Below are 24,985 nucleotides of genomic sequence, written 5' to 3' on the forward strand. Positions count from 1 at the left end.
GAGGCAATCACTCTGTTGTGTAATTTGGTTAGCCACTTTTCTGCTCAATTTGTTGTGTAATTTGACCATCAGTGGCTTAACAAGGAGGCAATCACTTAAAACTGGAATTTTTGTTCTTCAAACCTGCTTCTTTGGTACACCAATTGACAAAGCTACTTACTTTACTTAAAGAAACTTGAGAACTTTGAATAACATGGATGGTCATTCACCAAGTTAAGATAAAAAATGAAATTCTCATATACTCTGCAGAATTTATTCATACATAGAAACTTTTCATATTAATTCACTCCAAATTGGAGTCCTCCACAACCTTTTCATAAATAGAAACTACAAGATGATGTTATTAATAGACTCCTCACTCCATAACTTACAACCTTTGCTTCATCTCATTAAGTAATGCATAAGCCTTGTTTACATTTTGCTCCCGACAGTACCCATCAATTAAATAGTTATATGTCTGGGTATTAGGTTCAATTCCCATAGCATTCATCTCATTCAAAAGAGATTCTGCCTTCTCCATCTTACCTATTTTACAGATCCCTGCAAAAATCACTTTATATGTGACACCGCACAACTTAACTCCTCGAGCGACCATCTCTTCTTTGATCCTGAGGGCCTTATCCACGTTATTTTCTTTCAAGAATCCATCAATCAAAGCAATGTACAAGGTGCGGTCACGATTCAAACCCATATCATACATCTCGTTCAATCTCATGTCTCACTAACAGCTCTCGGTATCACACCTCAAGTCCTGCCGATTGTTCCCAGGACCCAGGTACTGCCCTCTCGCGCTCCCTCTCTAACTGTGCAGTTTCTGGTTGGTTTTTTCAGTTGGTCTGCCACTCTGCATATGCTGAGATTCCCTCTGAACTGGTTTCGTCCATGTCTCCTCTTGCTCCCAGCATTTGGATTCTCCTCCTTGATAAGTAGTCTCAGAACCCTTGTTCACATCAAGCAATAAACTAATTAGTTTTATACTAATTAATCATCAGTAAATAAGTAATTGGTGGCCTCTGAAGATAACCTTCTTCTTCTTTTTTTTGAAAAGAGAAGATAACCAGTTTATTCAATATATTTGAGAATTTTACTCGTATATTTTCAGATAAAATCCTACTTGCTCCATCTCTTTCAGAAAGTTTTACTGCAGAATGAATAACAGTAAGCATATTATAGGCGACATGACATATCTACCTTGGGCCTATTTGCTTCAGCTGCTTTCTTGGCCTCATATTCTCTCTTCGCCTCTACCTTCTTCCGAGCAGTGAACTCCTCAACTTTCTCACCAGTCACCACAGCGGAGCATCTTTAGCAGCACTCAAAAGGCTTGGACACAATATCCACAGCCTCATGACCAGCATACCCTGCTGCTCTGGCAACTACTCTTGCAGCTGCTTTGGTTCCCTCCACTGGTGCCTCAGTTCCGTCGTGCGCTGCAGTCCAACCTGCCACAACGGCCTTGTCCTTCAAATCCACCGCAACATGACCAACATAATGCAGAGTGGTCTTACCTGCAAACACAGCCATTTCTTTAGTTTTCTCTGCTAATGGCACCGTGTACTCCACCGTTTTCTTCCCTACACTTGATAGAATATCTTTTGCTGCATATAGTACAGAAAAAATGAATGAAGATGTTGACGAACCTGAAAGAAAAGAAACAATTGAAACCAATTCATACTATAATTGTCCTATCCAAATTCGCATAGAAAATGATATCTTTGTTAAATTGCAGGCATAGAAACAATCTCGCATTTATTTTGTTACTTATTACACTAATAAAAATGAATTTTATACCACTCTTTTATATGATGTTTTCACAATCTCAATAGATGTTCCTCTCATTGATTGCCAGTATGATACCCTCAAACTATTTGGGAATTTAAAGCCTGCGTGATGCAGCTTTTACTTGCCCAAAAGTCCAAAACATAATATAAAATGTCAATAAACTCTTTAGGTGCAAAGAAAACACAACAGAAAATAAAAATGGCATTTCAGATTAACTGAACAAATTCTGCAGAACAGCCTCATCCTATTACCCTTCAACAACTCATTCAACAAAGAATTACAGCATTCCAATCTCGGCGAAATCCCAACACTCCTAACACCCAAAAACACATCAGCAGCCTCATAAAACCAACCCCTCCCCCCCCCCCCCCCCCCCCATCGTAAACACATTAATCAAAATCTCAAAAACCACCATATCAGACCCCTCAAACTCTCTAAAACACCTAACAACACAATCCAAAACTTCTAAAGCCGGCTTCCGGGTCCTAACCATTCTCCCCAACACACCATGGGCATGCCCAAAAAGCTTGGAATTACACAAAACAACAGCCATAATCGAAAAAGAATGCAAATTTGGGAGCACACCCAATTGGGCACTAGACCAATCAAAGAAACTTAAAAGTCTTTCTGGGTCACCAACCTGGTGGTGTTGTTGAAGAACGGATCGAACCACACAAGGGTTTAGCTTCTTGGGAAACCCTGATGAGCTCAACACGGACTCCCACTCTCTGCTTCGCTTCGGAATGGTACAGATTTCCCTCACTGTTTCATCATCCTCTTGCTTTTTACTCTCTGATTTATAACTGCAGTAGTAGTGGACCCGAATCAAAAGCCTTGATTTTGGATTACCAATCTGAAATGCAAGGTTTCTCCCATGTGAAGCTAAACCCATTTCTCTTCTCTAAGCCACGGTGTGAGTCTTCCCCATCATCTGGAAAATCTTGAGAGTTAAGTGAGGAGTCGAGAGATCGGACTCGGCTTCAGTTCACGACTAGATGATGAGGGGAAGAGAGAGAGAGGGAGATGCGAGGAGTCCAGGCTTTCTGTGTTGTAAGCATTATAGCCCTTAGATTGAACCAGTAACACGTGGCGAGCTGAGAGTGTTATCCAAGCAGATCCTAGCAAAATGAATTCTAGCAGAGAAGCCGAATCCCATCCGTCCACCCTCATTGTGGGGGGATGAACGCGAGGATTTTAAGAACGTGCTTAATGCGACTATATTAAGGTAAACAAATCGAGAGAATCACACATAAACTAAAAATTCAGTCACCCACGAATCATCTTAATGCTCTGCTTAATTATTTAATTAGAAGACCCGGCATCACTGTAACGGTAAATTACTTCAGTAAATTTCATATTTTTATTTTTCGGCTGAGGAGAAGCATACGTGCTTTACACGTGGTTGAGGACATAGCCTCTCTATCCCACTCAGCATTTTCTTTGGCTATTTTGGCATATTCTCCCATTCAGTCTTACCCACGCGACGTCGAGGGAAACAGAAAAACGCGCCATACTGCACCCATAACGTTCTCTTCGCGTGTCTCATACGCGCCACTCTGAGAGCTGTTGCAAAATCTTAAAAGAGAGCCGAACATCCATGTTTCTGGTCTCTCTTTCTATATATAGCAATCCTTGGAGCACTATTCATCTTCTGTGAGTTGAGCTGAGTTCTTGTCTCTCAGGTTCATGGAGATGGATGCAGAGTATAAACAAAGCCCAACTGAGATTGACAGGTTTTGCTATCTGGGTTTCTCTCTTTTGCTTCTTTTAATGCCTTTTTGACTCATTTCAAAGATCAATCTTTGAATTTTAGTACCAGCTTAATTTGATCCCAATGCGTTAAATTTTGTTTATTTATTCTGTTTCAGCAGCAGGTAACTTAATTTGGAGCTTATTATTCTCATATGGACTGAACTTAATGTGAAATGCTGTTTTGCCCCAAATACAAGTAATCAGTTTTTTGGGTTGGATCTCCAACCCAAAATTGGTCACTGATTTCAAGTACAGTATTGGTCATTGACTCCAGTAGAAACTATTTCTGGCCTCAGTTGGTCACTGATTTAGAAAACAAAATCAAATATTTTCAATTTGAGTGGTCTCATCAGACTCTGTCAATTTTACTGTACTCTTTTTTTTGGGTCAAGTGTCAATTTACTTCACTGCTTGGTGGGTTAGGGGATAAGTTTTTGGATGACCATGAAGTTTAAAGGTTCATGATTTTGTTTCAAGCGCTGAATGAAAGAGAAATGAATTGAGTTTGTTTCTGTTGCAGTCTATGACTTGGCCTTGAGTTTTTTGCTTTTATGCCTTCATGTTCTTGATCTTGATGGTTTCCTTATGCACTAAGTTTTGCTCCTTTCATCAGTTTCTTAAGCTTAATACTTGTCTTTCATATTCCACTTCATTTTGGCTAAATTAGGTTGGGAGAAATTAAGCATGTTGACCTTGGCCCTCTTTTTATTTTTGTTTTAACGCTAGTGAACCTGAACTAGTTGGTAATTCTTGTTTGCCTACATGATTGGTAATTGCTGCCTTTTCTCAACTCCATGTTGACTTCTTTATGCAGCTTCCCTGTCATTGAAGTTGGAAAGACAATCAAGAAAAGAAAATTGCAGGCCGAGCAATTGGGCTTGCCTGCACCCAAGCACAAATGCTGGGACCTGAACTTTCTGTCTGATGAACATGTCTCCATGTTTGATGAAAATCTTGACCAAGTACAGAACATGCAGACACACGTAGTCAAGAGAGAAATAGAGGGAGTATTCCTCAATGACGGGTCTGGTCCCGGATCGGGAAAAGGTAGCAATAGTTTGGCAGGACATTATTGTGATTCTGCAATGTCGGTTTATAGTGAAGCTGAACTAAACGCAGCATATGCAAAGAGCGTATATGATAGGCCTTCCACTTCATCTGTCAATTGCAATGTCAATATTTTTAAAGATACCGACAGCAGTTTGGACACTCTGTCAGCTATGGAAGCAAATTATAGCGAAGCAGAATTAGAACTCATGAATGTAGAAGTGCATCAACCTATTCAGAACCTTGAAGAGCAGCTCCAAGAATTTGGAGGCGAGGCAAATTACATCTGCTCAGAATATGGAGACCACTTCATTGAGGAATGTACAGATAAGGAAGTTGAAGATATTATCTACTCCAATTCTTTGAACCCGCATACATATGTACTTTCATCTGGAAGGTGGAGTGTAAATCAAGGTAATGGAGGTTTTGTATTGAAAGTTGCTGTCTGATTATTTGGTAAAGTTGGTCTATCATACTGAGTGGGTTTTGTATTGAAAGCTACCGTCTGATTATTTGTGTAAAGTTGATCCATCTTACTGAGTAAAGTTTTCTTTGTTGGCTGATTTGCAGAGGCTCAATCAGGCAGCAGCAGGAAGCCAACCATCGATCAAGAATTTGAGCAGTACTTTTCATCGCTTATGCTGTGAAAGTGCTTATTGCTGGGATGTGAGCAGAAAATGTGTACAGTTTTTAATCTCTGTTGTAACTTGTACTTGAATAATGTAACAAACCAATATGTACTAATCGGAAATGAGTTTTTCAAGAGAAAAATGAGGATACTTCACATAGCTCCTCCCTCTCGTCATCTTGGTATGTGTTGTGTGGGCGTGTTGTCAAGAAAAAGAGGCGAGTATTTAACAGTGAACACAGTACCATAATTCAAAGGGTCCTAATTCAAAATGCCAAAAAAAGAAAAAAAAACATTTATATTCAAAATTACCAGGAAATATCTACAAAGAGCAGTTCTTCTCTCTCTCTCTCTCTCTCTGGTAAAAAGAGAAGATCCGTAATTATTTCTCTCATGACTCGAACTAGTTAACAAAGAAAAAGAATATGATTGATCATATTTAGTTATTAAGTTAATATAGGGAAAACTCGGAACACAAGATCACTCAACAAGAAAAAAAGGCCGCCAATCCGGACGCCACGGTCAGTCAAAATCAACACTTTGGAAGATCTGCCGGTGGTGGAGGTAGCTTCTGATTTGGTTGTGGCCCATCCTGAACGATCCAAGCCATCTTCAGTCCCCAGCTTGTATGAATTTCCAAATGGCAGTGCATAAACCACACTCCTGAAAACACATCAACATGTAAATTAAGAGTTTGACCGCGGAACATATTAATATGTCATGTAATTAGCCATACCTGGATTGTCTGCCAAGAAACGAATGGCAACCCAACCACCGGCCGGAACACCTACAGTGTTCCTCTCAACAGGGTCCACCAGATTGAACTTTGCAGGATCTTTGTTCTGATCAAAGTTTCCAAAACCTTGTCCAACAACAAAGAAATTATACCCATGAAGATGAAGTGGGTGGCTCTCCGCACCAATAATGCTTGTGTCTTGCAACATCAGCTCCACAGTTGTGTTGAATGGTAACACCACTGCCCTTGTTGCATTGCTCACATTAGTGTTATTTGGTGCAGTTCCTGTGTAGTTAAATTGCACAACTGGCTTGCTAGGAAAATCAGTTCTGTAAGTCACATTGGACTGTCCAAAGAAATGTGACTGAAGCATGGCAACTGATGGAAGAGCAAATGATACATTGTTAATCGACGCAGCGAACTTTTGGCCATTCGGTCCTTGGCATGTCGTGTTTTTGGGGCATGGGCTTGTTCCAAGTCCTACGGTGAAGAAAAATTTCCTGTCCACTGTTTGGGGGACATTGGCTGGGAATTTCGTACTGGCCAAGCTACGATACTTGCTGGCCAAGTTTTGGACAAACTGGGTTACATTGACAAACTTGGTGGCATTGATGGGTGGAAGGCTTGGTTTGAGGAGGGGAAGAGTTTTGATGGGAGAGGGAGTACTAGTACTACTTAGTGGGTTCTCATATTCAAGGATTCCAGCAGCGGTGGTGTTGTCGAGGGTGCCAGCACCGGTGAAGTAAGGGCTCGTGAGGATGAGGAAAGTGGCATTGGGGAAATTGGGCTTGGTTGTGAGGAGGACATTTGTGGTTTGGCCAGGGGCGATGAGAAGTATGTCAGTGTTGAAAGGTTTGACATAAGAAGCATCGACATCCACCACGGTTAGGGAATGATTGGCTACACTGATGAATAGCTCGTCGTTGAGTGCAGCGTTGATCAATCGGAGGAGGTATGTCTTCCCAGGTTTCACCTTTAGCTTGAATACATCTGCAAAAGCCCACATTAAAACACATTAAAATATTTGTTACGGTTGATCATATGTTATGTTGTTAAATGATGAATTAGAATTACTACTTACTCAAACTCATACATGTCAGATAAAAATATATTACCTAATACTTCGATGGTTATAGGTACTTGTTCTCTTGACCAACTACTTTGGAATGTATTGTTGTTTTCAAAGTACTATAAATTAGGTGAAATCAGAAAGAACTTTCTATCTCTTTTCAACAATATAACATATTAAATATATGATTGTAAAACATTACATCTGTAAATATACTCGTACCTTTAGATGAACAGTTGTACGTGGGGCCTGGAAGCCCATTCAGAGTGTACGCATCCGAAACATTAGGTCCTGCTCCAGTCTGAAGAGCCTGGCTAATCACAGCCTCAGGGTCTGCTTTAAACCACTCTCCTGGAAACCCAAATCATGAAAAATGAAATCAAACAAGTTCAATATTAAAGTTCTCAGATGGGTCCAAATCATTGCTTGTTATAAAGAGCTGCTACTTACCAAGAATAATTGGGATTTGCTTGTAGGGTTTCACAAAAGGGTAAGACTCATTTCTTCTTGGGAGAATGATGATGGGTCCATAAAGGGTAGCTCTCAACCATGAAATGTGAGCATGATACAACAGAGTTCCTCTCTGGCCTGTGATGGTGAAGTTGTAAATGTATGACTGGCCAGATTGGATAGGACACTGCGTAATGTAAGCCGGACCATCTGCCCAACCACTTCTAAGTTGCCTAATTCCATGCCTGTTTTCCCATACAAAACAAACACAAATTTAAATCAGTACTAGTTCAAGTTCTGCTTCTGTTCCTTTAAACAATATGTGGCATCTGCTAATTATATAAATAGATTGGTTAATCATACCAGTGAATGGTAACATTCTCTTTGATCCGGTTCACCACTTTAATGAGAACCTGATCACCTTCCCTTGCCACTAGTCTTGGTCCTGGGAATTTTCCATTCACACTTATGATCCTCCTTGTGCTGCACAACCTTGTGACATTGTGGTACTTAATCTGTACTCCAGTAGCAACATTTCAAGTTAGAAAAGTTGACAAGCTGAGTTACGTCACATTATATATAAAGCAATATTGTTCACACTCTGAAGATCATAGTGAACTTAAAGCGCAGAGTGCGTGACTTTCCATGAGTGTAAACAAATCTACCCAGCTAGCTAATACATAAAAAATGAAATCGGTGAAGCACAAAGAGATCAAAAAAATGTACATTGAAAGTGTAGTGTCTTGTTCTGCCTTCAGCAAACTCTGGCATTAGAGCTACTGCAACACAAAAGCAAAAGAGCAATGCCGCCATTGATGGAAAACGAAGATAACCCATTTCTTTCCCTCTCTCTCTCTCTTAGTTGGAGCTAGATCTTTTTAGTTCGGCAGCTACGCTGTGAGCAATGAGAGAGTTGGAATATTATGCAGAGAGTGCTGGAAGGTGCGCTTAATATAGGCAGTTTTTCATGGAGTTCATTAATGGATATACAATTGGAGATGGTGATGGTCTCCTTGTGTGTTCCGCTTGGCTGTTGGTCGAGCTTAATTTTAGAGTGCCAATTAAGTAAGAGTCCATCTCTGTCTTCATCCTCATTGATTCTAATTACCACAACACAATGACCCATTTTTTACAAGTTCATCTACTGAAGAAATGCAAAATTGTCTTGGTTATGTAGTTAAAAAGTCTATTACTATTATAGTTGTACTAGCTAGCGTAAATCATCATAAAAAGTCTATTACTATTATACCAAACTAAATCATAATGAAAATACCTAGCAGAGCGCTAGGGTTGGGGAACGCCGCCCCGCTTGGGGCCGGCGGCGCCTGTACCTTCTCCTCTTGGGAGATTCTTTTAGGCTTCGGCCTACTCTTTCTTGGCCTTGCTAGGTTGACTGGTGGAGGTGAGGTTTCGGTTTTCGATGCAGTGGCGACTTCTCTTGACTTCTCGGTCTGCTGGCCGGGAGATCTAGAGGTTTCGCGGTGGTCTCAGGGCGAGAGGGATTGTGGTGATGGGCCAGGTCTTTCGGTGGTGGCGTTGAGGGATTATCCGGATGCGGATCGGATTTCTGAGTCGGCGGCTAGGTGGTGTGGCCTTGGAAACTTGGTAAGGCTGCGATTGATGGTTTGGTGGCTGGGTCTGCGGAATCTTCCTCCGGATACGATTTTGAGTGGCGGAGATCTAGGTGGTATTGACCGTGCAGGTGGCGGCGGTGCCCCGATACAATCAGAAGTTGGTTATCCGGCCTTGGTTGTTCTGGTTGATAAGGTCGGCGGCGGACAGGGCGGTGGCTCCGATGGGTGTATTGTCGTCGGTGCGCATCACTTCTGGGTGTGGTTTTGCTGGTACGGTGGCGGAGAGGCCTTCATCTCCGGTGACGGAATTTGGAGGACAGTGGTGAAGGTTTTCCCAATTGTTAGATTTGATGGGGCTGTTTGGGCCAGATTTGGGATCTCGATTCACGAGGCAGGTTGGGAAGCGTCGCTACAGGGATTCAACGAGGACGGCGGCGGCGGTGTGCTGATGGAGAAAGCATCTGTTTGGGGTGTCCTTAGCAACTGTGGTTGGGTTTGGGCCCTTTCATGGGTTTTGGCTTCCATCTTTGCTAGGGTTTGGGTTGCTTTTGTCTTTTTTGTTTTTTACTTTATTATGGTAGATGAGGAATTTGCACCCTCATCTACTAGCAATGTTTAAATTTTCATAGGTCGCAGAATCTAGTTAGCTCGGTTGTTACTTTTATATTTCCTTGCTTCTGAGCTACTAGATTTTGTAAGAATAAAGGTGCTTATTAGTCCTTAAAAGGTGGGTGTACCCGGGAGTGCGTAGGTTCTATGTTAGCATAGGTCCTTTGTATGTTCTATAGGACGGCTCTTTCTGTCGGCCCTTATGGGTGTGTCGTTTCTGGTACTGCTTGCTGAACATTAATATATCTGACCTCCTTGGATTCAAAAAAAAAAAGCTAGCGTAAATCATTAGGGTCCGTTTATTTTCACCCTATTAAATACTTTGTTCACCCTATAACAAAAAATTTTCTTTAAAATCTCAAAAGTGTCCTTAACAACAATTATTAACAGAAAACAATGAAAATGAGAAATCAATTTTATTTTAATTAAAAATTTACCCAAAAAGCTGAGAATTCCAATACGCGCCTGACGCACCTGAGAGAAAGAAGAGAGTTTCCTCCCTGTCCGGCGGCGAGCTTTTTCGCCATCGTCGGACAGGCCATTGTTGACCCCTTGTGGATCTGGTGAAACGCGGTGGTTGTCTGTGAGGCCCAGGAGGAGGAGATCGCGGCGGTAGGCAGGTTTTGGTTCGTCCCTTGCTAGCTCGATCGGCAGATTGGATTTCGGGTTCAGAGGCGGCCAGGTTGTAACACGAACGGGGCGGAGCGGCTGGGGTCTAATCGGATTGAGTCAGTCTGGTTTGGATCTCAAGGATCTGATCTGGTTTGGTATTTCTCTATGGCGATTCTTCTTCGATGGATTCGATCTGGGATATCTGGGATGTCGCATCTCCATGGTGTGACGGGGATGGCAGATCGATGTCGGAGGATGTCCGACGATGGTGGCGGAGCGGAGCGGTGGAGGATCCGCCGGCGGTGGGGTCGAGCCAGGCTTGGCTGGCATCTGATGTATCTCCTGCTTCCTGGATTGGGCCTTTTTCTGGGTCCAAGTCTGGGCTGGTTGTTTTATTTCTGGTTTTAGTATTATTAATTTTAGTTGGTTAGTATTGTCTCGCCTTTGGCGAGTAATAAGTCCCTGCAGGTATCTTGTAGGGCTAGTCAGGCTATGTGCATGTGTGTGCACTCAAGACTTTATCTGCTCTAGGTAGGCAGCGAGTTCCTTGCTTTGTCAAATGATCGCTACCGCCTAGTGGTAGGGTGAAGCTAAGTGTCGTCAGATTTATCCTCCGGCAGCAACATAGTAAGAAAGCTGTGCATATGGTATTTATGCTACGTTGTAATCGGGTTACATATCGAGTTATCTTTCCGTTATGTCACCGCTATGTCAAAGCAAATAGAGTCGTCAATAAAGCGCTCTTTGCTAGTTGGTGCCTAGTTGAATACAATTATTTGGTCTAGACTAGTGATAGTATTTCAGGACATTCTCTCGTTGGTTATTGTAATGAGGGGTTTAGGCTCAATGTCCCCCCCTTGTATTCGACAGTTTCATTAATCAAAGCTTGAGGGCAGCCAAACCAGCCCTTTATTTCAAAAAACTTTACCCAACAGATATCCTAATTATGAATTATCATAACAGCTTTCTATACCAAAAAAAAATAATTATCATCTTAGCTTCTTCATCGCTAGCCGACCAAACAAATAATTAGACGAAATGAAGAAGCTAGGGATCTGCTATAGCTTGAAAATTTCGGCTAAAGCAGATCCAGACACAACCCATAAAGTTATGTATAGTTTTTTCGTTAGATCGCTTTTTTGTCCATTTACCCCATTTCTAGGGATTTTTTTTCCCACTTACCCCATTAAGTTTTTTTTTATTTCCCCTTACTCAAAACACTCTAAGGAAGTCTTCCCTAATACCTCATTAAGTTTTTTTTTTAAGACTATTTTACCCTCATCCCTTTGTTACTTAGAGAGAGAGAGAGAGAAACCATAAGAGACTTCGTCGGAGCCCCATCACAGGCCGCTGGATTCCGATCACCTGTCGCCAGAATCTGGCCAACTTCGCTGGATTCCGATCACCGGCTGCGCGCCTACCAGAAAGGTTTATTACCCCCAATAGACGTCTATTGCCCTCCAATAAAGGGGTAATAGACGTCTACTGCCCCCCAATGAGGGGCAATAGAGGTCCACATAGATGTCTGTTGCCCCCCAATTAATAGAATATTCGGTCACCGGAATAGGAACTAATCTTCTTAAGATTAGACAAATAAAACTTTGATTAAAGAAAAAAAAAAAAGAAGATTACATCAATTCAAAATGTCTATTGCCCCCTAATAGATATTCAGAACTTTTTTTTTTCTTTCCTTCTGTCCCATTACTTAAAAAAAAAAAAATTAAAAATAAACTTTCATCATCTCCGTTTCTGCAGCATTCAAATTTCAAACATAAGCTGATGATCAGGAGCATAGAGAGAATGACACCGTTTCTGCATCCCCGGCTGCCTGGGACTCGATGACTATTCTGCTGCTCAAATGTGTGTGAGAAATACAAGACAATGACGATGACACTCAAGAAGACGTTGCCAGAGCAAACAACAACAATCTGAGACGATGATGCTTTGAAGTCTCAGATCAGCAAGGCCCGACTGAACCGGCGATTAGCCAATTTGAGCTCGAAGAAGGCAAACACCCTCAGATCAGCGATTGCCGGAGTCGAAATCGGACCGGCCATTGCAGCGGTGTTGTCGTAGCTGCTGGAAGCCACGCTGAGGGATCGCGCACACGAGACCTTGGACGGCGCTCCAGAAACAACGACGGGCTCGATCTCCTAGTCGTTGTGCCTCTCACCGGGACCGGTGATCTGTACGTACGAGGAGGGGGGAAGAGAGAGAGAGAGAGAGAGAGAGAGAGAGAGAGAGAGAGAGAGAGAGAGAGAGAGAGAGAGAGAGAGAGAGAGCATATAGGAGGCTGATGTAATTGTTTATTTTGGTTGAGGATAAAATTGTCTTTTTACATTATATTGGGTTAGTGGGAATAAAAATCTGTTGTTGGGATAAGTGGGATAATTTTGGCTCATTTTTGTGCTTTGGGTCAAGGACCCTAAGTTATATTATCATGCTATTAAATATAAGAATTTCTATAGAGGATAGTTCATATTGAAAGTGCAATAGAAAAATAACTCATCCTCAAAATATATATGAGTTGCCAGAATTTGATATTATTTGATAGTTTGATATACAGTGTTGGCACGTTTTTTAACTTAAGCATTTAATAATGTGAAGGTTTGTCAAACAAAATTTTGCATGAGTTCATGGACTTGAATCCTCTAATCCCCCATACTGTCCGCCTTTGTTCGCCCATCTTTGTCTCTAGAGCAAGCTAGTCAGTCAGGTTGCGCACGAATGAGGTTGTTAGCATACTTGGTGCATAATGTTGCAAAATTATATGACATGTATAACTTAAAACGTTTGGTATTAGTGATTGTCAAACAGGTTGTAACCTACATATATTTTACACTTTTTGGATACCTAAACTCTTACTCGATCTCTACATCTAAAAACGAAAGACCCTACACCAAGCCCTCATCAGCATCATCGATCCTTGAAATTCCTTCCTTGAAGCTAGCTAGTAATGATTTAATTAATCAATTAATCTGTTAGTGACTTGTGATTGCATCCATAATCACTAATTCTAGCTAACACTCATTTAAGTCTACTTAAAAACCATTTTTTTTAGGAGTCTACTTAAAAACCATTGAATAAAAGAAACTTAACTTTGCTTATCATTGGAGCTAGCTAAGGTGGTAGTTGCAGAAAACCAAGTAGTAGTCCTCTTTTACGTATGCTCAAGTTGAAGCTCAGTTCGTTTCCTACTTCCTTTATTTGCAATCTTTATTCGGGTCTCGATCCCCACAATTATTTTATCTTTGAAACTAAGAAATTTAATTTCACCATATCTTTTCCATCACCAACTCATTGCTTGCAGAGGTGCACGTCGACCTTCACTGTTTTAAGTTCTTCATGAACAACGTTCTCGATCATCTGAAAGACATTCGTTGGAGATTTTGGTGTAGAATCTACATGTCCTATTTTCCAGGTCTTTGGAAAGTGATGGACCATCAATCTATGAGAGTGACTAATATCTGTTTAATTTGATGTGATCATGTGAATCTCAAGTTTAATCAAAGGCTTTAGAAATGATGTGGACGATGTGACTGTGTGGTCAATACTACTCACTTTTTGGTCAAAACAAGATCTAGGGAAGGGATTGCATCAAATCAGATTCTTTAGGTAATGCTCAGCTCAGCTAGCTAGGACCCAGAATTTATATAACATGCAAAATTATCATAGCATGTTTAATTATTGAAATGTAATCAATACGAGTTTTTAAGATGAATAAATTGTTGTGGATGCCCTCATTAATTATTTATTGAAGACCAAACGAGGCCAAACAAGTTTGTGGGTCTTAATTTTTTATTTAATTGGTTCAATGTTTTAGTATATTGTTTTTTGTTGTTTCTTCTAAGGACTTTTGACTTCATGTCCCTCTTTAACTGTTATAATTTTTATTCAATAAGAAAAATTTGATCTGCCAAAAAAAAAAAAAAAAAAAAAAACTTATTTGGTCTATCCTGGAATGATATTTGCCTTATAATTGTATTTGTTCTCTTTGTCTTAGAGGTAACTTTGGGTTCCGATACCTCAAATGTCATTTAAACCAATAAAAGAATATAGATAAATATATAACAGTGAAAAATTGAAATTGTATAAATAGATATTTAGGGCTAGTTTGGGATTGCTGTGACTTTTAAAAAAAAAACTGCTACTGTTGTGTTGTGAGAATAATCAGCTGTGAATTAAAACAGTTTCGTGTTTGGTAAATAATATTTTTAAAAGTGCTGTCAGTACATAAAACAACTGCAGAGTGTGTTTTGATCCACAGCAGCTTCTAAAAGTAACCTTTAGGCTGCTTTTAAAATCTGCTGCCAGTGACCTATAACTTTCAATTAAAACTGCTTTTTATTTATTTACCAAACACAATAAAATCTAAAATTAAAGCTGATTTTTTTAAAAGCGAAGCAATCCCAAACGGTGCCTTAGAGTGTGTTAATAACAACGCAGTCAATGACACTTTATTGATATGTACATTGCAAAACAAAATAAAATTTTTGATGAGTAGACCTCGTTATTAGTCATTAGTGGGGTTGTTAGTTGATCAACATGATATCTGGTCAATCCATGGGGTCGTTAGTTAGATGTTGGTCATAAGAGCAACTCCAACAAGTTCCCCATATATATTTTAATTTTTCTCTATTTTAGAGAAGAATGAGCCTTTTTTGCTCTTAGAGCAACTCCAACAGCTTCCCTATAATTTCTGTATAAAAAGGAAGCAAAAGTTAAAGCTTTAGCATCTTTTTATTCTCCAACTCCAACAGATTCCCTATTTTACAATAATCTCTAAAATCTCCATATTCTTCCTTAAAATTTTAGAGATTGTTGTAAATATAGGGAATTTGGTTTTCTCTTTCCTCACTTTCCTTAAAATAGGGAAAGTTATAGGGAATCTATTGGAGCAAAAGAGGCTTTTTTTTTCCTAAAGTGGAGAAAAATCAAAATATGGGGAAGCTGTTGGAGTTGCTCTTAACATATTCCCTATAACTATCCCCATTTTAGGGATAGTGAGGAAAGAGAAAACAAAATTCCCTAAATTTACAGCAATCTCTAAAACTTAAAAAAAGAATTATGAAGATTTTAGAAATTGGTATAAAATAAAGAATATGTTGGAGTTAGTAAAGAAAAAGAGGAATCTGGTTTGAATGGAGTCACCGGTCGATATATGTAGTCAATTATATATTCATAGGTGGAATCACTTGAGAGGAAGGTAGCTGGAGCCTGGAGGAGTCTCTGGTTTGGGTTGGGTGATGATAATGTAGTCATTGATGTAGTCTTTAATAGGTCTCAATTTGTTTTCAACACCAAACTTACCATCTATGAAACTATATTTAATGCATTCTTTTATTTTCTCAAATATATAAAGGATAAAGTCTTATGATCTCCATTTTAATGTAAATAAATGAACCAACTAGTTGTTGAACTTTGCCAAATTTCATAATGTCACGTAAAGAGTTGCATCATATTTTCCTTTACTACTACTTATTTTCACGTTCACAACTTCACATAATAGAGCAAAGAAAAGGAAAGGGCCAATCTTATATTATTAAAATCATATTCCCCCATACAAGCTTACGTTTCCTTTCGGTTCTCTACCAGATAACAATCACCAAAGTGACCAAACACAGACACAATTATTATTTCCATGTACTTTCAAAGCCTGCATGTTTTGGTTTCCTTTTAGGGTAATCGATTCAAACCACCAACCTCTTTTATTCATCAGAAATGACCCACCTGAGGTCTACACATCTCCCTCCCACACCCACTCCGATTTATCCCAGCAACGTTCCCCATCCTTCTCCATTACCGCAAAAAAAAATATATAAAAAAAGAAGAATTTCGGGCATGCCAACCCGAAATTGAAGAAAACAGTCATGGAAAACAAAACAAGCATAGTAATATATACCGTGAAAACCAAACCATCGTGTAATGATTATCAAACTGCCTGAAACCTAAGCGCAAACTTGAGTTCTGGGCAGCATATTGAACAGAGAATCGAGATCAGGCGGCTGGAAGTAGCCGTTCTTCGGCGGGTCCCTCTTGTTTTGATCCCCGGCCACTTTCTTCCTCGGCGCCGGCGGACACATGGACGACTCAGGTATCCGACACTCGCGGCGCTTCGGCGTCGTGCAGTCCTCGTCGCATCGCTCCATTCTCAGCCGTCGATCGCAGTCGCAAAGAGACTGTAGTGATTGGAGTAGGGGATGAGCGCGGTTTATATAAACGAGTTGGAGGAATTTGAAAAATTGGAATGTGTGGAATTGTGTGGTGGGGGTGCATGACAGCTAAGGGTGAGCCGGGCGGGGGGCGACGTGGCGGGAGGTTAGTGGTGGATTATGTCCACGTGGTGTTTCTGGTCCAGAATGGTTTACTGTTTTTCTATTTTTTTATTGGTTTTGAAATTGGAGAGGCGCGAACTTTGGGTGGGTATTGCGCGGGAAAATTAGATTGTTTTGAACGTTAGGCGCATAGTCGTTCTCTTGAATTATGTCATGAAACGAAAAACCACTTGGTCGAGCTGTCTAGTCTGGAACCCCAAAATCTAGAGTTCGAATCCCAGCTCCATCCCGTGGCCAACAGATTTGAGGGACCTGGGTTAGTTAAAACACTCAATGGTTCGTGCGTCTGCGGTGCAGTGATTAGTCTGGCTATGCTGGGATACACTACATGGGTGTGTGTGTTGGTTCTATTGACGTCTTCCACTCAAAAAAAAAAAAAAAAATGTCATGAAACGAAAGTTTCCTCTGCTAAAATGGGCCAGTTTCAATTTGATTCGGTACGAAGATGGGCTTCATCTGACAGTTATGGACAATGAAGCCGAATTTGAATTGGGCTCTAGTTTGTGGATTGTAATTGATCAAAATATATAATAAAGCTAGCCAGATCTTCTTCCAGTTTCAACTTCTCTCAAAAAAAAAAAAACTTCGGTCAAAATATATAATTGGCTCTATGATTGCATGGCACGCTCGATGGCCATTTTTGATGGATGACCTACGTGCTTTATATTATGCTGCCTTGTAGTTAGAGCATGTTTTAATAGAAGTAAATAAGAAGTAAAGCGCGCGTCCTACGTAAAGCACCACGCCCACAACAGGTGGAGAATCTATGCCAATCTTTGTCGGTCGGATATCTATCCCTCCATCCACATTCGTCATTGATAGATAGTCCAACGCCTTATAAAATTCATAGAGGTGTGATTTTTTTTCATCCATCTTCTTCTAGTTTCTTCAACTAATCAAAGCTGTCTGTTCTTTTTCTTGACTCTTGATCGACTCTCTTGAGTAGAAATCCATGGCTGAGTTTCTTACTTTTGCTGCCCAGGAACTACTGAAGAAAGTGGCTTCACTTGCCACTCAAGAGTTCACTCTTTTATGGGGATTCAAGGGAGAATTAGCAAATCTGCGTGAGTCGCTGCTCTTTCTTGAGGTTGTGCTACGGGATGCTGATCGAACGGAAGCGACAAGATCTGGCCGAGGCTATGAAGCTCTGGTTGGAGAAGCTTGAAGAGATAGCTCATCTGGCCGATGATGTATTGGATGACTACGGATATGAGCTTCTTCGGCGTAAGGTGGAACTACGGAACCAGATGAAGAAAAAGGTGCTAAACTTTTTTTCCCTCTCCAATCCCATCTTTTTTCGTGTTAAAATGGCACATAAAATTAAGAAAATCAACACATCTTTGGAGGATTAATTTGGGTAAAAAAGCAAGTGGTTTGGGGTTTGTTGCTAGGCCTTTCTTAGAGCCAAGAAGCTCCCATGATAGAAGAATTGATAGGGAAACCTACTCTGACTTCAAAAAAGATGAAACCAATATTATTGGGAGGAAAGATGTTGTGGAAGATATAGTGAAAACCTTGACAAAATCAAACAACAATCAGATAAATGATCTTTCAGTTCTGGCCATCGTGGGACTGGGAGGACTTGGGAAGACCACTTTAGCTAAATCTATATATCATCATGATAAGATACAACAACACTTTCAAGAATAGATGTGGGTTTGTGTGTCTACCCCTTTTGAAGTCAACTCGATTTTAAAGGGGATCTTCGAGAATCTTAATCCTAAACACGCTGTAATACAAGCTATAGATGCAATATTGGGAATCCTCAAAAAAGATTTGAAAGAGAAAAGATATCTTCTTGTGCTTGATCATGTTCGGAATGAAGATGCTCAAAAATGGGAAGAACTGATCAGTTGTTTGTTATACATCAATGATACCCAAGGAAGCAGCATCCTTGTCACTACCCGCAACGACAAAGTTGCAAAAATGGTGGAGACCCTTCCTAGACGTGAATTGAAAAAACTATCAGATGATGAATGTTGGCTCATATTGAAGGACAGAGCAATTCCAGTTGGGAATGCTCTTGTAGTTGGAGATCAGGAGAAAATTGGAAGGGAGATTGCTAAAAAGTGTGGAGGTGTACCATTAGTAGCACATGTATGTAAATTATATCATTGAACAATTCAAAGTTTTAGTTTTCATGCTTTCTACTTATTCTTATTAATTGATAATAAAATTTCTAAAAATAAAAGAGCAAGAGGAAGAATCATGCAAACCACCCTATGCAAAATTTCAGCCAAATTGATAATCGTTAAGGCATTGATAACTGTCTTAAAGCTAGTACGGTTCAAGTTGGACATATTCAGTTCGTCCATTGGTTTAAACGAGTTAGATACCTTAAAGATCATCAATTTGGCTGAAATTTTGCAGAGATGATCTATACATTAGTACCTAAAAACTGAACGGTCGACATGTGGATATGCGACCGAAAAGTGACCCTAAACCCTAACCTCGCTCTGAAATTTCAAAGCGAGGCATCGCTCTGGATAGGATCTGTATATATATATATAACCGGTGCGGATATCTACACCTAAGTAAAAAGGTACAAATTTTCATATTTGACCCACTTTTTGTTCATATTTTCACATCTTAACCGTTCAGTTTTTAGGTCCTAATGTATAGATCATCTCTACAAAATTTCAGCCAAATTGATGATCGTTAAGGCATTCAAAACTGCAATTTACGCGAACGAACCGAATTTGTCGAACCGGAACCGTTCGTGTATATAATGGTTAATTGCAGTTTTGAATGCCTTAACGATCATCAATTTGGCTGAAAATTTGTAGAGACGATCTATACATTAGGACCTAAAAATTGAACGGTTAAGATGTGAAAATATGATCGAAAAGTGGGTAAAAACTGAAAATCCGTACCTAAGAAAAACTGCGAACGTCCGCAGTGGAGAAGCTCTGTGTGTGTGTGTGTGTATATATATATATATAGAATTATTCTCAGGTGCGGACGTCCGTACCGAATTTTCAGTACGGATTTCCTGTTTTCGACCAATTTCGGGCCACATTTTTACATCTTAACCGTTCAGTTTTTAGGTCTTAGTGTATAGATCACCTCTACAAAATTTCAGCCAATTTGGTGATCGTTAAGGCATCCAAAACTACATTTTACACAAACGGACCGAATCTGTAGAACCGGAACTGTTCGTATTTATAATGGTAAATTGCAGTTTTGGATGCCTTAACGATCACCAAATTGGCTGAAATTTTGCAGAGGTGATCTATACACTAGGACCTAAAAACTGAACGGTTAAAATGTAAAAATGTGGCCGGAAAGTGGTCGAAAACAGGAAATCTGTACCGTCCGCTCGATACGGACGTCCGCACCTGAGACGGACTATATATATATATATATATATATCTATATATATATATATATATATATACAGCCCTTTTTGGCTGCGGACGTCCGTTCCTAAGATAAGGAACGGATTTCCAGTTTTGACCCACTTTTCGATCACATTTTCACATCTTAACCGTTCAGTTTTTAGGTAATTTTATTGGTGCGAATCAGAAGAAAAACAATAAAATAGAAGAATACAAAAATTAAAAAAATTAAAGAAACCAAAAATAAAAGAGAAGAATAAAAAAAAATTAAAAAAATTAGTAATTTTATTGGTGCAAATCAGAAGAAAAAAATAAGAGAGAAGAATAAAAACAATTAAAAAAATTAAAGAAAGACAAAGTCAGAGCTATAATAGTAATTTTATCCTTAAAATAGGGAGTTAACGGCACAATTTAACGGAGTCTAACAAAATTGACTTATTGGGTGTAAAACTGAAAGAACAGGGAGTAAACATGTCAAATTAAAAAGTGAGGGACTGAAGTGTTTTTTTAGCAAAAGTTCAGGGACTAAACAATATTTAGCCAATGACATATATATATATGACATATATATATATATATACAGATCCTATCCAGAGCGGAGCTCCGCTTTGAAAATTAACGTGTGAAGTTCGAGTTTTTCGTCACTTTTCTGTCGCATATCCACATCTCGACCGTTCAGTTTTTAGGTACTAGTGTATAGATCGTCTCTGCAAATTTTCAGCCAAAATGATGATCGCTAAAGCATTGATAATTGCCTTAAAGCTAGTACGGTTCAGGTTGATAGATTCAGTCCGTCCATTGGTTTAAGCGAGTAAGATATCTTAACGATAATCAATTTGGCTGAAAATTTGCAGAGACGATCTATACACTAGTACCTAAAAACTGAACGGTCGAGATGTGGATATGCGACAGAAAAGTGACCCAAAACTCGAACTTCACACGTTAATTTTCAAAGTGGAGCTCCGCTCTGGATTATATATATATATATATATATATATCAGATCCTATCCATAGCGGAGCTCCGCTTTGAAATTAACGTGTGAAATTCGAGTTTTGGGTCACTTTTCGGTCGCATATCCACATCTCGACCGTTCAGTTTTTAGGTACTAGTGTATAGATCATCTCTGTAAATTTTCAGCCAAATTGATGATCGTTAAGGTATCTAACTCGCTTAAACCAATGGACGGCGGACTGAATCTGTCAACCTGAACCGTACTAGCTTTAAGGAATATATCAATGCCTTAACGATCATGTTTTTTGCTGAAAATTTGCAGAGATGATCTATACACTAGTACCTAAAAACTGAACGGTCGAGATGTGGATGTGTGACTGAAAGTGACCCAAAACTTGAACTTCACACCGTTAATTTCAAAGCGGAGCTCCGCTCTAGATAGGATATATATATATATATATATATATATATATATATATATATATATATATATATATACAGTCCGGCTACACTAAGGACGTCCTTAGTTTTTCTTAGGTACGGATTTCCGGTTTTCACCCACTTTCCGATCAAATTTTCACATCTTAACCGTTCAGTTTTTAGGTCCTAATGTATAGATCAACTCTGCAAAATTTCAGCTAAATTGGTGATCATTAAGGCATCCAAAACTGCAAATTACAACAATGTAAACGAACGGTTCCGGTTCGACAGATTCGGTTCGTTCATGTAACTTTCAGTTTTGGACGCCTTAACGATCACCAAATTGGCTGAAATTTTGCAGAGGTGATGCATACATTAGAACCTAAAAACTGAACGGTTAAGATGTGAAAATGTGATCGGAAAGTGGGTGAAAACAGTAAATCCATTCCATAAGAAAAACTAAGGACATCCTTACCTGAGAAAAATTATATATATATATATATTGGCCATGATAGATTCAGTTATGGCCTTAATGGCAGTTTGGGGGATTTTGATGACCACAATTTATTTGGATATTCTGATTTTCAAAGGTAAAATATGATCTTCTTACATCTATTTTAGTGCAGATAGAATTCAGGTTGAGATAAAAAGGGATGCTAGTACTATATGACATTCCTCACTGCAACTTATTATATAAAATAAATGCAGTTTGTGGGGAAATCCAGGACCTGATGACTCTTCCTTAATAGTAGAATACGTTATGGTGGTTTCAGTGTGTTGATGGGCATGATTTCTTTGGATATCCTAATTTCTAAAGGTACGTAAAACTATGTACATTTAACTATCATACTGCTGATGAGATTCATGTTAAGATATCGTGTTGAAAAGAGATGCTTTCTTTTATGGCAGGCACACTCCAATTTGCTAAATATATTATCTGCAATTTGGGTCTGATTCTTCCTTACTGCCCAGCCAAGCTGAACATCATGTTCCCTTTCAGCAAAAGAAGATCTTAATCTGCCTCCAAACTGTTGAATGTGGCATATTCAGCTGTCAAGTCTACTATCTGCTGTTCAAATTCTTGATGGATGTGATGCGTATGCTCTTAATGAATTCTTATCTGAAGAGAGAAAACTGGGGTTTGAGGACGCATCGGAAAAGAGCAATGGAGTAATAATTTAACAAAGCTGCAGTTGAACAGAGGCTTCAGGACTCAAGAAGGTATACAAAAGTCTCGAGTCCATTGCTGCTGATTCTGTAGTCACGTGTAGCTATTCCATTCTTGCAGTGAGTTTTCCATTTGTTGTACCAATACACATAGAAGTGTCAAGTGTCTTCTTAAGCTTGGTATTAAACATGTCTCCTCTTAATTTCTCCCCTTATGTATATGATCTTAATCTTCATGCTGTCCTCTGGCTAAAGACTCATTTTTTATCTTTTACTTTTTGTTTTTGTTACATAGGTATATAAAGGAAGCCACTACTATATTAAGACCCATGAGATCGGGGGCCTTAGAGGACGGCCTGCTTGGCCTATAGTTAGGGTCGGCCCTATAGTGAAGACATAGGCTAGGTGGTTTCAGTCATCACTAACAGTGTCTAAAGGCCAGACCGATCACCTATTCTCTATTCTTAAGTTTGCTCATAGTAGCCTTATCATGGGATTTACAATGAGTTAAGATCATAAGGTGAAGCTGGAGTCTTGGCAGCTCGATTGGAGAAATTATTTAACAGAGAGGTCAATCTTCTTTCTCGCCTCCACCATATAAATGTCATAAAGGTAATTGAATTTTCTTGCCCCAACTTTCTTCTTTCATTAGTTTGTTTAGTTTTCCTTTAAAATTATGCTTCTGGCTCACAAAATTTTGTATAATGGTCAGTGAATTATAGGCATTAGTTATTTAGCTTTCTTGAGAAAGTTAATCTCTTTTCTATTTCTGTACAGGATTCTAGGCCAAAGTAGAGTTATTTTGCTTATGAATCTGACTTCTCTTTTTGTCAACTCCATGTTATAATGAATCTGAACATGTGTTCTAAGTTATCTTTACTGGTTGTTAATGTGTCAATAACTATATGAGCGCTCCTAGCTTTCCGTCACTTTTATGTTGCTCGGGTATGTACTGGATGGAACAATGACATTCTATGATTCAGTTTTTTAATCTTCTGTCCATCTGCAGGTAGAATAACAGCTTACATACCCTCCGGAGGTCCATTTGTTAGAATGGATGGTCATGTTTATCCTGATTATGTGGTTCCCCCAAACTATGATTCCTTCTTGGAAAGGTTTGTGCCCCGAAAAAGCCATGTATAGCCATCATTGACTATATAAATAATTAAATATACAGTATCAAAATGTAGCTTTCAGGTTCTTCTAAGAGTTACTTTGTCAACACTTTTTTTACATAGTTTATTGTATAGCCATCATTGACAGGTAATGTTGAAGTTCATTGTAGAAATAATTCATTTTTATATACTTTTATGTTGGTATGTACACTTTTTATGAAAAAAACCTTGTGTGAGCCAATTGAATTTACTGAAGAGACAAGGTTTGCTGTTGGTTTTTATTATTATGATTATTATTTTAATTAGCACTTCTGTTTCGCAGGGGTTCCCACAACTATTGAATATCATAAGCTCATATATATATATATATAGAGCCATTCTTAGGTGCGGACATCCGTACCTAAGCAAAAGGTACGGATTTCCATTTTCCCCCCCTTTCCGATCACACATTTAGATCTTAACCGTTCAGATTTTAGGTCTTAATGTATAGATCATCTCTGCAAAATTTAAACCAAATTGGTGATCGTCAAGGCATTCAAAACTGCAATTTACAACAATGAATACGAACGGTTCCGAATCTGTCGAACCGGAACCGTTCGTATTCATTGTTGTAAATTGCAGTTTTGAATGCCTTAACGATCACCAATTTGGCTGAAATTTTGCAGAGATGATCTATACATTAGGACCTAAAAACTGAACGGTTAAGATCTAAATGTGTGATCGGAAAGGGGAGAAAAAATGGAAATCCGTACCTAATCCTTAGGTACGGACGTCCGCAACCAAGAACCCCTGTATATATATATATATATATATACATATCCTATCCAGAGCGGAGCTCCGCTTTGAAATTAACGTGTGAAGTTCGAGTTTTTGGTCACTTTTCGGTCACATATCCACATCTTGACCATTCAGTTTTTAGGTACTAGTGTATAGATCATCTCTGCAAATTTTCAGCCAAATTGATAATCGTTAAGGCATTGATAACTGCTTTAAAGCTAGTACGGTTCAGGTTGACAGATTTAGTCCGTCAATTGGTTTAAGCGAGTTAGATACCTTAACGATCATCAATTTGGCTGAAAATTTGCAGAGATGATCTATACACTAGTACCTAAAAACTGAACGGTCGAGATGTGGATATGCGACCGAAAAGTGACTGAAAACTCGAACTTCACATGTTAATTTCAAAGCGGAGCTCCGCTCTGGTTAAAATCTGTATATATATATATATAGGGACTTGCTATAATGAGGTTTTATGGACAGTTTATGAAGACTCTAATCGTTTAAATTTATTTTCTGTTTAAATTTCAATGCGTAGATACAGACTCTAATCGTTTATTACTGCTTTACCAGAAGCTATGTCTTTTATTGTCAAGCATTTTCTTTGAAGGTACTGATAGAA

At 39.2% G+C, this 24,985-nt stretch overlaps 3 protein-coding genes, 1 long non-coding RNA gene and 1 pseudogene across 6 annotated transcripts; 2 read left to right on the plus strand and 3 right to left on the minus strand.

Moving 5' to 3' along the window:
- Positions 1 to 213: 213 nt before the first annotated feature.
- LOC133722159 (uncharacterized) lies at positions 214 to 2,941 on the minus strand. Of its 3 annotated transcripts, none has more exons than XR_009852509.1 (3): positions 2,423 to 2,941; positions 1,192 to 1,640; positions 214 to 940 (listed from the first exon to the last, which is right to left on the minus strand). It is a non-coding gene; the product is annotated as an uncharacterized LOC133722159 (long non-coding RNA). The 3 variants fall into 3 exon arrangements; XR_009852508.1 differs by having other exon boundaries at positions 1,192 to 1,598; positions 2,423 to 2,936; XR_009852507.1 differs by having other exon boundaries at positions 1,192 to 1,508; positions 2,423 to 2,926.
- Positions 2,942 to 3,362: 421 nt separating this feature from the next.
- On the plus strand, positions 3,363 to 5,386 carry LOC133722158 (protein FAR-RED-ELONGATED HYPOCOTYL 1-LIKE). The gene is made up of 3 exons (XM_062148981.1): positions 3,363 to 3,515; positions 4,349 to 4,995; positions 5,152 to 5,386. Exons 1-3 carry the CDS (start codon positions 3,469 to 3,471, stop codon positions 5,226 to 5,228), a joined length of 771 nt encoding a protein of 256 aa, XP_062004965.1. The 5' UTR covers positions 3,363 to 3,468; the 3' UTR covers positions 5,229 to 5,386.
- A 105-nt stretch (positions 5,387 to 5,491) lies between these two features.
- LOC133722156 (laccase-17-like) lies at positions 5,492 to 8,398 on the minus strand. The gene is made up of 6 exons (XM_062148978.1): positions 8,191 to 8,398; positions 7,828 to 7,979; positions 7,465 to 7,709; positions 7,237 to 7,365; positions 5,946 to 6,935; positions 5,492 to 5,872 (listed from the first exon to the last, which is right to left on the minus strand). The coding sequence occupies exons 1-6, from the start codon at positions 8,299 to 8,301 to the stop codon at positions 5,742 to 5,744; spliced, it is 1,758 nt and encodes a 585-aa protein (XP_062004962.1). The 5' UTR covers positions 8,302 to 8,398; the 3' UTR covers positions 5,492 to 5,741.
- A 7,367-nt stretch (positions 8,399 to 15,765) lies between these two features.
- LOC133723865 (cyclin-dependent protein kinase inhibitor SMR4) lies at positions 15,766 to 16,429 on the minus strand. The gene has a single exon (XM_062150738.1). It carries the CDS (start codon positions 16,406 to 16,408, stop codon positions 16,208 to 16,210), a length of 201 nt encoding a protein of 66 aa, XP_062006722.1. The 5' UTR covers positions 16,409 to 16,429; the 3' UTR covers positions 15,766 to 16,207.
- A 1,117-nt stretch (positions 16,430 to 17,546) lies between these two features.
- On the plus strand, positions 17,547 to 18,712 carry LOC133722820 (disease resistance protein RGA2-like; annotated as a pseudogene).
- Positions 18,713 to 24,985: the final 6,273 nt, after the last annotated feature.

The sequence above is a fragment of the Rosa rugosa genome, chromosome 7 (genome assembly GCF_958449725.1).
Source record: "Rosa rugosa chromosome 7, drRosRugo1.1, whole genome shotgun sequence".
In the NCBI taxonomy this organism is placed as follows: Eukaryota; Viridiplantae; Streptophyta; class Magnoliopsida; order Rosales; family Rosaceae; genus Rosa; species Rosa rugosa.